We start from the raw sequence: 12,695 nt of genomic DNA on the forward strand, positions 1-12,695 counted from the left end.
ATGCCCAGGCCACGTACTGAGCCTCTTGTGGTAAGTGGAAGACACACCCTGGAGAGGGAGCCAGGCCCACAGAACTCTTTGGGCTCTGGGCCTGTCTGAGGAGAGGCAGGGTGGGGAAATGGCTCAAGTGAATCTCTGATGCCGGGAGAAAGGAGCTGTCTGGTGAATAGAAGATGAGCAGGGCACATCAGATGGGTCTTCCTAAGACTAGAAGCATGGCATGTACTGGAAGTTCGAGCAAGTTTCAAAATAAAGCAGAGGGCGGTAGATGGATTGAGAAACTGAGTGTTAGACTGAGGGGGACATGAAAGGGGTGGGAGATGGACTGCAACAGGTGACAGCTGGCGTGCTACCTAGCTGGTCGGGGGTCCAGCTGGCACAGAACTGAAGGTGACAGCTAGGAGAAAAGAAGAGGATGGTTAAAAGAGAATTTGCTGGAGCTTAAAAGCTGCCAATTTTTGGTTTGGGTGAGGCAACAGAATCGAAGGGACTGGGAGAAGAAAAGAGAGAAAGGGAGATAAAGAAGGAAGAAAAGAAACAAACCTCTCTAAGGCTGAGAGAGGCACAGGGAAATCCTGGCTTGAATGAACAGTTGACTAAATGACTGAGTAGGTGACAACTGATTTTGTGACTAGCAGAACCCATGAAACCATGCTTCCAGTGGTTGGTTCTCGTGTGGATTTTCTTATGTCTAATAATGTGGTTTAGCATTGCCTTCAGCCTGTTGTTTCACAAAGTACACAGGCACTCAGTTATGTTTTGTCAAGTTGGGTTGAAGGTGACCATCAGAGGTGGTTACCATGGGACAAGATGAGAACTGAATGGCAGACATACAGTTTCATCTTTTAAGCCTAATTTCCTTAGGAAGTCAGGCTAAAAATTATGAAGAAAGAATGAGAAGTAAAGTTTCCAAGTGCACATGAAGAGTTTAGCCCTGCTATTCCGGTTTTTGTTAACGACAGGCTTAGATCAGATTTTGCTGATGACAGTTGTGCTTGACAGGCTGATTTGGCTGGGCATTATTGTAATGAAGTTGTGAAATTCATTTCAAAGGCTGTAGGTGGCCTATGATGAAGTGACTCAGCCCCCAGGTATGCAAGATGGGCAGTTGTAAAAAACAGCAATAAATTTAGCAGGGGTCTTCTTAAATACTTTGTTGGTATTTTTACCATGTAATAAATGACTGCATTCAACAGCAGGGTAGCACCAGGGTTTAGAATTCATCTCAGTAAAGTAGTTAAGCGTGGAACTCAGAATATGCTGGGTAATGAAGATCGACAGCAATTTGTGCTTTTGTGCCAAATAGAAATGCAACTGATTAATAGCTTTTCAGACTTGTATATGGGAGAGAAGGAGGAGGAATTATTCTGTGATGCGTAGGCAGAAGAAAACTTAAGGTCATGCTGTGCAAGAGCCTGTTAGAGAAAATGTCCATAGAGACTTCTTTTAACTGTGTACAGGGGGGGAAAAAGAGCCAAGAATGCTCCAGACTGAAAGTCTCCTTACGGAGTGGTGCTTCCTTTCCAAGAGAACTGGGTCCATAATGTTATGGTCCATAAAGCTGACATGCCAGTAGAGCAGATCTCACTTACGCTGGCGTTTCCAGGCATACCTGTTCCATAGGTACGGGAACACACTTAGCAGCCCTGAAGAGCTGAAGTATTTGCAGCTGAACTAGTTGTGGTGAACCGGTTTAACCACTCACAGTTTAACCATCCACAGGCTGAGGGCATAAGCACCCGTATTTGTGTTTGGGTGAGGTAGGCAGTCCTGACTGAAGTTTCAGCTGCAGCCTTTTGCTGAAGCTGGTGGAGTAGAGAGGAGCTCACTGCAGATGGCTGGGAGCGATGAATGCATCCTCTTGGAGCCTACTGCTGCCCCAGTAGAGACAGAGAGCTGAAACTCGTCATTTGCTGCGGTGGAAAGTCATTCGTTTTAGCTTAGCGGTTGCTGAAGATAGAGTCAGACTAGCTGCGTGCCAGAAGAATGTATTTCATTCTGTCATTTACGTTGTGAGGGCAGCAATTGCCAGTGTAAGCGTGTTGACAAACAGCCGGGAGGAGAAATGTGTTTAGACACACTGGGGAACTCTGACCGTGCCCTAGGAATATACCTGTACTGCTGTCGTGGCACAGCTTACGCATGTTCATTTGTGAAACTGCTCTAATTCAGACAAATTTGATCACAGATTTCTGTTTCATGTTCTAAATTCTGTTAGATACATTTTAAGCTGTTTAAGCTGAAAGTTTTCCATGCTAGAGGTCCTACAAACCATTGCTTTAGGCAGCCACCTTTTTACATCCCAGGTTTTGTTACGGAGCAAAGTCAAAATATTTCCCGTACAATGGGCAGCTGTTAGTTTTACGGACAGTCATTTACAGTAATTTTCCCTGGAGATGCAAAGCCGACTGCAGACGGTCTGGGGCCTTTGTCTGGTGTTCGATAGGCTAGTCGACCCATCTCAGCACAGCTTACTGTAGAACTTATGTTTGAGAAGACCTTTTGGGGTTTTTTTTTTTTCCAAACTGACTCTTGGAGCAGCAGCCTTTGCCAAGTAGCTCCCATTAACTTCCACAGGAGGTTCGTATGCAAATTCCAGTATGAGATCTCTTGAGCCGTCAGAATTTTATCCGGAATAACTATCTTGGATAATTTCAGTGATGTTATCATTGGCATTCATCAGCCGTTTACTCACAGCAAGGAGCTTTGTGTCATCTTAGATGTCAGCTAGTCACATTTTGGGTGGGAGATCTCAAAGCTGATGACATCCCCAGTCAGTGCTGTTCTTAAAGAGCCCGCATTTTAACTGTGTTTGTCAGTGTGGGGTTTCACAGCCTTTCTTTCACTTTTTCTAGTTGTGGGGAGAGAAAGCAGATCATAAAACATGGTTTGGGGAATCTTAGGATTTTTGCTTTTTTTGGCACAAGTTGGTAGCCAGTAGGTGGCACAAATGGTGCCACTTCTGCCAGTAGGAGAAAATGATGGTGCAAACTAGCTTCTCTCTGGTGCAATGCTGTTTATTTTCCAAAGCTCAAGTGCAGCCAACATTTTTTTTTTTTACTCCCTGTTTTCCACTGTGTCCTTCCAGCCTGATCTGCGCACAGAGAGCTTGCTCTGGGCCATGCAGTAGTAGCTGTCAGTAGCTTTCTCTTACCGCTCCTGTGTCTGAGTGCAGTGGCAATGCATTCCCTCACCAAACACAGGGCATCTTTCGGAGTGGAGGCCTAATCATCCACCCAGCATCTTGGGCAGCAGTCCCCTATTATTGCCGCCATCCACTAGGGTCGTTTCTGTGTTTTCCCCCTCGTGAGCCTGCAGACAGGGCGCCAATTTACTCAGCAGCGTTAACCAGAAATGCGTGTTAGCGCCTGTGAACTCTTTCATGCTGACTGTGTGGCTCAGCTTGCCGCAAGCCCGAAGAGTAGATGGATTAGGAAGTGTCAGGGTAGATGGAGAACTGCATGACAGAAATAAATTCTCATCCGAAGCAGTTCTTCCTGAACCTTCTACAGTTGCGGTGAAAAGCATGGGGGCTCGTACTGCTTACACATCGGTGTGTTCTCCACTCTGCTACAGGATCTGGAGAGCTACAGGCTGCGTCTGGACCCTGAGATGGACCGGCACAGGTATGAGAGAAAGATCAGCTTTGCCGGGGTTCTGGATGAAAACGAAGATTCAAAGGATTCTCTGCACAGCAGCAGCCACACCCTCAAATCTGAGGCTGGCTTCGAGGAGAAAAAAGGTTTGTCAGCACAAAAAAGGCTTTTGTATTCTCAGGGCTTGTGAAGTGGTGCTTGATTTTATGTTTTCATTTGCATAGACTGTGTTAAAAAGCCATGGAGTCACGTGGCTTTGAATCATTTCTGAGACGCTTCTGGCCTTCAGGGTTCAATATAACAAATGTGAGAAGCAAAGATGTTAAATTGCACGAAACACTGCCATGACTAAAACCGATTGAGAGCACTGCAATATTTCTAAAAAAGGAGGATGCCGCCTTTGAAACCATCCCTCAGTGGGATGCTGAAAGAAGCATCCCTATTTGATCCACTTCAGAAAATAAAGATCAAAAATGTTGTTGTTTGTTTTTCGTTCTGATTACAGTTTGTCATTTGGGGAAAACCACAGATAGGAGGGAAGATCAGGATCTTTCCCTGAAAATCCGTACCGGTTTGGAAGTCATGGCACCTCACAGAATTAGTGGTCAATCACTCGATCTCTTGACTTCTTTGCTACCACATGAAAAACACACCCCTGTGTGGCTTTTGATGGCTAGCAGTTTAATGTTACCAACGTACATACTGTATACTGTACGAGCAAACCTCGAGCTTACTGTGTTTGCTGAGAACAGCAGGTTGTTTCCATTTTTGAGCCATCTCATGCAAAACTCACTATCCGATGGTACAAGTGTTGCAATACAATATACAGTCATCTTGTGTCTTTGCAATTAGAGGCTACACTGCCAGGCAGTTACCTGTCAGGGATTCTCCCTCTAGCGCTGCTTTAGTTCTGTCTCGTGGTAGCTGTGTACAGGTGCAGGTGTGGGAGTGGTAATTTTGATGATTCTTTGGAAAGGATAAATATTTGATGATTGCTCGGGAAGGAATGGCGTCCGTGGCTGGTTATCCTCTAGGAACAGTAATGTGTATTAATGATTTAGAGGAGCTTTCATTGACTTCAGAGGGCTTTGGATAAGGTTTGCGTTGTCTTCAGCTGTGACCCTGCTACAATTACCGGCGAAAGTACTAGAACTGCTTCCAAGGCTTACACGGTGTAAAACTGCCTCCAAAATTGTGTGTCAGGTGGGACAGTGACTCCTGTGAAGACAGCTAGGGATCCACTCAAGAAAGGTGAGCTGGATAAATTCACGCTCAACCTGAGTTTTTGTACCCATGGCATATTGGCAGCCCAGGGAAGCACGCAGCCTTATGGTCTGTCTGATGGCCTGAGATCAGTGGGATAAGATGTCTTGAACTATTTAGATGAAGAAAAGCTTGGGTTTGGGGCTGGTTTGGGTTTGGGGTTTTTTAAGACAGTTATGACAATTACTTGAAACTACATTTCAGCCTCTCGGGCAGCAGTCCCGTCCACAGGGATGTTACCTGAGTGGAAGAATGCCTACAAGCATGCAGTCCTGCTGGAAAGTGCTGGTGGCTAGTCTCTAACTACCTTGGTTTTCGTAGAGACAGTGCTGGCTTAGGTTACCCCTCACCTGTAACTGTGCTGCAGGCATAATGCAGAATCGAGTTATTTTTGCAAAGGTAGTGTTAACTTTCTGCGTCCCTGACTCTGTTAGACTGCTTTTCCCCTGCAGTTTCTGTCGGGTTTTTTTCCCCTAACCTGTCATGTAGCATTCCTTTACTAAAGCAGCCTCTTTACTACGTGTTAGAGATTGGAAAAGTGACTATGGTCGAAAGGCTGAATATACTAATATATTCCAGCAGAAATGTACGTACAGTATTTTGGAAGCTAAATAAATGCAAGATAATGTTATATATTAAAAGTACGATAATTATGTTCTTTTCTCTGGCCACAGCTTATTCTTCTGGGGCTACACCTGGGCCAAACATAACAGATACAAAGGCGTCTTTCATACTCTCCACTTTTCTAGATAAGAAAATGTTGTTGTGTGAATGTAACTAAATTTTTCTTGCCTGAAGTGACAGGTTTCTTTTTCTCAACCTCTTTGACTAATCTGTTTCCTTTCATTTTTCCCGGAGCGTTAAAACCCTTGCTCTCATTGCTCGCCCCAGGCATGGCTTAACAGCTATCCCAAAGCTACGCGTTTACTGTATAGAATCTGCTCCAGGTAGGTTCGAAATAGAGACACTAAAGCTAGGTAGACGGAGGCTCTCAGAGCATCACATGTACTGTTTGAGTGCTAAGGTGGGATTCTGCAGACTTCATGAAATGCGGCTACAAGTGCTTAAGTGGTTGGGCGTTCAGGGGAACTGAGCCACCGTATTGAGGCTGGTCTGGACAGAATTCAAGCAGTAGTGATTGCTAAGAAACTCAGCACGATCGCTTGGAGTGAGATTCTCTGGTCACTCAGCAGCAGTTTGCCCAGCTGATTCATGAGGACTGAGGAGTGGCTCTTGGAACCTATCCAGCTGTCTTCGGCCAGGACATTAGCCACTGGAAATGGGAGTGGGGATTGGGTTCTGGAGGAATTAGGGACATTCTCAGGAGTAAAGGTGTGTTGTATTTTTCCTGAAGCCAAAATGCAGTTCTCTTAAAATATTTTGCCTACCCATGGTATCCAAAAAGGTGTATCCTGTCCATTCTCAAGAACACACCGAAAGGTGATTGATCGCACGTGGCCTTGCCTGATTAGATCTGCAGTAAAATGACTGAGTGTTGCAACATTTGAACTGACATTCTGCCATGTACTGCCTCTGAACTAAGAGGAGAATGAAAGTGCAAAGGGTTTGGTGCTTTGAACCATTTCATGTCTGTGCTCATCACAAACGCAGAGTGTCAATGGATGTTGTTAATTCCTGAAAGCTGCTGGTTTGTCTGAAGGAGAGGATCTACGTGCCCCCGTTTCCTCTAAAGCATTCTAATGATGAAGAGTAACATGCAGAGACACGGATTTATGCAAATCTCACTTCAAACAAGACTTGCTGCTAACCTCTTGAAGCAGACTACCTTTCTGCAGTCACACCCACTGTATGAATAAACACTCGATCCTGCTGCAGAGCTCAGCGAGGGTTACAGAACCCAGGCCCACAGCAAAGTAGATGTGTCCGTGGTGCCTTGTTCGTGCTTGGGATTCAGCCATCTCTCCCTAGCAAGAGGTGATTCTGCGCTAATGCAAACCCCGGGGGTTGGCAAAGAAAACTGCAGTTTGCATCCATTGGGTGGGTCCTGTTTCCTGGCAGGCATGGATTCAGACCGGTGTGAATTGTAGGTTTTCCTTGACCACATTTTGGGTTTCTGTTAGAGCAGCTGGCTCTGCTTGCTGGTGGTTGGACAAGGGCTAATTCCAAATACAGACAAGGCCTGAGGTGACGTACCAGGTCTCCTGGAAATGAAGCGCTGAACACGTTTCCTTTTAAAGCATCTTTACTGCCTGATTGACAGAGCTGCATTGGCGGTGGCTTTGGAGGGAGCCTCTGGCCCCACATTCCTTGGTAGAAGAAAAGACGCTGCAAAACAGGCTGGCAGCAATGGGCTGGGAGGGAGGGGAGGGCCAGGATATCTTTCTTTTTTAAATGGAGAAAAATTAAGGGGAAAAAAGTCCTCTTTTATTCTTTTAATACAGTTCCCAGCAGGAAGATCAGGATAGGAGGCTCCCGCTTGCTCCAGATTAAAGGAACCCGCAGTTTCCGGGTGAAGAAGGGGGGTTCCCTTTCCAGCATTCGCCGGGCCGGCAGCCTAAAGAGCACCAAGTTATCACGGCAGGACTCAGAGTCTGAGAATGAGGAGCTGCAGCTGTCCCACAGCAGGGACACTGTCACTGATATAGGTAACTTAGACAAGCGGGTGGAAAGGGAGGGGACAACAGGCAGGCCCTACACTCTCCACGTGGTTGCAGCAGAGCTAGAAGTGACAGGAGAACCCCACCCCAGCAGGCCAGGAGAAACCTCGAGTCCCCTTCAGGGACCGCCTGAGCTAGGGCCTGGGAGGAACACGGTTCAAACCCCGGGTGCAGCGCTGGCTCCCGCACAGGTCGTCAATTCAGGGCTCTGTGTTGGCGCATGAACTCTCGGAATGCTGCCGCCTGCCAGCCAAGCGCGTGCTGCATGTCGGGGAGAACACGCACACGTGTATATGCACATACACACCCCCTAAGTCGTGTGATACAATCGACACGTGAGGTCGTGTGCATATATGACGTTTATTGTCCATAGTAACAGGTAGGAGATATATATATATGTATGTACTGACATGCACGTCATACTCTGTGTAGGATATGACATCCTAGGCATGTCGTATGACATGTAATATATATTCCTATATGCAGAACGTAACATGTACATGCTGCATACACATTTCTACATATTGGCATATGCATATATTTTTACAGTTTACAGACGCCTTCCTTAGTCTTCAAAAGATGGATCACAATATGTTTGTCTTGCGGAAAAGCAAACGTGCATCCTGCCGTGAGAAATCTGCGCCACAGTTGAACTAAAGGGGCTCCCTCTGCCAGGGATGCTAACCCAAATCTACGTTTGGATACACTTGGAGATGAAATAACCTCCCAACTTAATGGTCATGTATATGTTGCCCAAAAGATGCGTCAGTTGGTGAACATGGGAGATAGGATTGCCCCTTTTGTAGACTCTAGCAAGTCACAGTTCACTGAAAGAGAAGAAAGAAAGGATGAACCGGAATTGATGCCCAGCCATCTGTTAACAGCAGGCACGTTAATTTTGCGGAGGCCCATAGGTTATGGAATGGCTAGGGGAAATACAGGGGTCTGTGTAGCTCCCAGAGAAATCTCTTCCTTACCTGAGTTCTTTCCAACTAGAATCAGGATTTTTTCTGTGTGTGTGTGCTAGAATCAGGATTTTTTTCCCCTTTCAACCCTATGTCATTAGCAGTTTCCATGGGCAATTAGCACTGACTTTGCCCATTGGCGTTCCCAGTTGGATGCCACTCCTGGTTGGATTTTTGTTGACATATTTAACCACAGAGCCCAGTCAATGCAGATCACTAAACCAACCACTTGCAGCATCTGAATGGTGCAAAGAATTTGTTTCTGATGTTTTTCATTTACCTTCTCCCCTTGCATTAAAGACAAAAGTGGGGAGGGGGCAGTGTTTGCTACTGACGAGATGGCCTGTGAGCCAAGTCTGAATGGTTCTTGTAACTGTCAAGCCAGCATGGTACAAGGATTGGGGAGGGGTGTCCAAACGCGGTCTTTCCAGTGTGGCATATTCTGTGTACTCTGGTCTGTTGCCGCAAGGCTGGCCTGGCTTACAAGTGCCGTCCCTAGTCTTAAAGCACATAGGGAGCAATAAATACAACCACCTTTTGGGTATTTTTCTTTTGAAGAAGGGAGCCCTTGGAGCGCGAGCGAACCTAGCATTGAGCCCGAGGTGCTGAGCAACACAGGCACGGAGGAGAACTACCATCGGAACATGTCGTGGCTGCATGTAAGTATAAGTCGCTGCAGCGCTCTCAGGGATGGCATTTTCAGCAGAAAAACCTTTGTGCTGGCAATAACCAGATCACAGTTTGTGCTTTCTCCGTGTAGCACTAAGGTTCTCAAGCGTAAGTAAGCTCCGGCCTCTGGAAATTGTCTGATTGCCATTTCTAAAACAGACTAAACCCAGAAAGTTTTCGTCTTGCTCCCTCCGTCTGTTTCGTGTGTTTAGTTTGTAAGGGAGAAGGGGCTGTTTCTCTCTAGGCATGCAGGGACAGCCATGGAATTTCAGCTGAAAAATCCGTGAGCTCAGTACCTTACCTCCAGCGGGGCTCATAGTGGTTAGTTCAGGAAGAGTAGCAGAATGGGCTACAGAGTGAGGTGGGCTCCCAGCCTCTGGAAAGTGGCATCTCAGAAGCTACTTGAGCTGGGGGTTGTGTTGTGACCACTATGTTTACTAACTACCAGATTTTTCCCAGGGAGTTTTCCCAGCCCCTCTTTGACTTGATTTATGTATTTTAACTATGGCAACGAGCTTAATTATGCACCTTTTGGGGAAGAAAATACTTGTGGAACATCGTCTTTGATTCCATTTGCTGCATTTTATCACATTGTCTAACCCAACAAGGCCTTCTCTAGTTTCGCCTCTATCCAACAGACAGGGAGTACAGCAGTGCAAATAAGGTTTGGTCACGTAGGGCTCGAGACAACCATTTTGGTGGTCTCTAAATCTCCATGATTGAGACATGCCAAAAGTCCGCTGGGCAAGTCTCCACGGTTCAGTCGACTGGTATCCGAGGATGGTTCGCCATGGCCTCGTGACATGCTGCGATGGTGCAGGACAGTCAGAGTGCCCTTGTGAACATGCTTTGCAGAAGAGTTGGAGGGACTCCCCGTGCACAGATTGATTCTATCCTGCACATGTCTATGTGGACAGAGGTCTTTTGACTTCTGAGTTGCCTCTGGGAAAGGTAGCTGCCAGTAACGTGTTGCTATCCCCTTCTTTCCCCAAGGGATTTCACAGTCTGCTCTCAACTGGCCCATTTCTATGGGGCGTGAGCAAGAACAGGCTTAATCCGATACTGTGTTGTCAAAACCAGTTCATGATAGTTGTCTTTTCTGGAAGAGGGTGGCAGGGCAGGGAACTTGAATGTCATGTCTTCCAGGCTACTACCTCAGTCCCTGGGCAGCCCCGCTTCTCTGTCTGAACTCGAATACTCTTGGTAATGATTCCACCTCATTTGGAACTAAACATTTGTACTAAACAGTATGTTAGATGGGAGAGTGTGCACGAAGCAATGAATTGCTGGAGGATAAAGGTGTCTCCCTAGCTAGCAGCTTAGGAGGAATCATGGGGCCTTTGCTCAGTGTGGGAGGATGCATGTACTCATAAACACGAGGCGTAAACTGAAGGGAACTCGAGATGTTTGTCTAGCTTTACACGTGCATAGGAAAAAGGAAGGTTTGAAAAATCACCTGTTCCGGTTGATGCCATGCAAGTACCAGTATCGCATGAGAACTTTCTCTTGTTTGTGTGTTGGAAAGAAGGTGTGGGTGGACGGTCACTAAAATTACAGGCAAAGCAAAAACCTGCTTTACTAAATGGTCATGAGCTAACCACTGAAAAGGATCACTGGTTCCAGTTGCTTCTGTGCATGCACCAGCATTTCCTTTACCTGTCTTTACAGTGGCCTGGGGCATGGTGACCTCAGTCTGTGTCAGGGTACCATAAGTACCAGGTATAACAGTGGGCCAGCGGCTGGGTAGAAGCTATACGGAGGCTGGTCAGATTTATACCGTTTGCAGCTTGGTACAATGCTAGTGGCTTGAGTTACTCGTGACCGACCCCAAAATAACATGAGACCAGAACAGGCAGGCAAAGAGAAGAATTCTGGACATACGTAGCAGAGATTTATTTCAAATTAAACTCCTGACTTTTTAGAAGCCTAAATATTTGACGGTTGAGAGTAATGTGGGTGCCTTACTTGAGAGAGCCAGCAGACTGCAGCTGCATAGGCCATAACTGGGTAGAAGAGGTGGGGGAAGCTTCTTTCTGGTGTTTCTAGGTGTTTCTGCACTAGGTTGTGGGATGAAGAGAAGGATTCATAAATGCCAGTTACGACATACAGTGTGAATAACTTGGGGATGCCTGTGCGTTCTCCTCAGAGTGCTGCTAAGCGGCTGGGTCTGTGTGCAACATGAAGACCAGCGTACAAATTGCTGCTAGACTGGGCTTGGCTTTGCCCCTCTGGGAAGAAACCCTCCGAGTTACACCAGAGAGCAGTCTCTGAAGCGTAGACTTCACCAAGGCTGTCTTTAACTGATTAGTTTGGGGACTAATAGCAGTGCTGCTGCAGCAAAGCAGGGCTCAGAATAGCTAGGTGCCCACGTACATTCTAGGGCAGGTTTTGGAGTTCCTTGCTGCCATATGGCAGCTCCGCTGGAAACAGCGACTGAGGCAGCTCACGTAAAGCTGGGCTGGGTGGGGCTACTCGGGCACCCTGAGGGAAGCATATGTGGAACAACTGGCACAGCTTATTCCTACTTGGGGGCATACCGAGGCCCTTCCTCTCGCATTCCTTGAAGGAAACTAAACCCCGAACCTGATGGGTTTAATGGCGATCAAGTAGTTGACAGTTTCCAGTGGAAGCCCTTGTCTCAGAGTGGCGGTACCACAGCTTTTCTGCAAACTGAGAGGATAAGGTTTTCTTCAGCCTTCGTCTTGCCACCAGCCAAACATACACATCTACGGCAGCTGTCTTACTGGCTGCTGTGTTAACGCTAACTGTTCTCTAGCTATCCCGAGGCAGCTTGTAAACCACTTGCAAGTGTGGAGCTCTGCACAGACACGTGTACATTTTCAAAAAGCTGGGCAAAAGTTAGCTTGACTGTCCCCATCACTAGCTGTCCTATCAGTTCTCCATGTTCTCTGTAGGTAACTATTGTCTTTTTGTATTTTCAAGGTTATGGTCCTATTATGCAACCAGCAAAGTTTCATATGTACCCACATTGACTACTGTCACCCACACTGCTACCTCCATCACAGCCGGTCCTGTGCTCGCCTTGTCCGAGCCATCAAACTCCTGTATGGAGACACAGTGGACTCTCTGCGAGAAAACAGCACGTTGAACAGCGTGGCAAGAGGCAAAAAACAGAAGGAGGTGAGTAGGTGGGAAAAGCAGGCTGTTTGGGGGTTTGTCCAGGCTGGTTATAGTGGCCTTCAAGGACTGCATGATGTACTCAAACAGTTCTTTCATGACACAATGAACACAGCCCTTCCTAAACACAGCTTTGCTGGAAAAAAGCGTGTGGAAGGAATGTAACCTGTATTGACTGGGAAGAATCTTAGTTGATGATCAGGTAGTCTAAAAGCTTATAACCCGACTTTAATGTTCTGTTATGGCCTCTCCTTATCAGCCCCTGGAGTCCAATCCCTTTTTTTCGTGTTACTTCTCATCTGTTAATACAAATCACTCTTGAAATTCCTGTAAAATCTTGCATAATTTCGTTCTTTCAGGTCTGAGCTCTCAGAGCTGTTCCGAGAATCGTACACTTTAATGTGACAGTCCCTTTAGTGACACACTTCTACTGGCCAGTTCAGCAG

General features: G+C 46.6%; 1 protein-coding gene across 1 annotated transcript in view; it reads left to right on the forward strand.

Moving 5' to 3' along the window:
• Positions 1–12,695, forward strand: part of UNC80 (unc-80 homolog (C. elegans)) — a gene marked incomplete at its 3' end in the record, with an annotated part of 85,206 nt that overhangs the window by 47,319 nt on the left and 25,192 nt on the right. The window contains exons 24-28 of the mRNA XM_010144021.1: positions 1–30; positions 3,577–3,742; positions 7,262–7,465; positions 9,001–9,101; positions 12,055–12,252. The exon at positions 1–30 is cut by the window's left edge and continues 6 nt beyond it. Coding sequence (XP_010142323.1) covers positions 1–30; positions 3,577–3,742; positions 7,262–7,465; positions 9,001–9,101; positions 12,055–12,252 — 699 coding nt within the window. The remainder of the gene's footprint in view (positions 31–3,576; positions 3,743–7,261; positions 7,466–9,000; positions 9,102–12,054; positions 12,253–12,695) is intronic.

This window comes from Buceros rhinoceros, unplaced genomic scaffold (assembly GCF_000710305.1).
Source record: "Buceros rhinoceros silvestris isolate BGI_N320 unplaced genomic scaffold, ASM71030v1 scaffold6749, whole genome shotgun sequence".
In the NCBI taxonomy this organism is placed as follows: Eukaryota; Metazoa; Chordata; class Aves; order Bucerotiformes; family Bucerotidae; genus Buceros; species Buceros rhinoceros.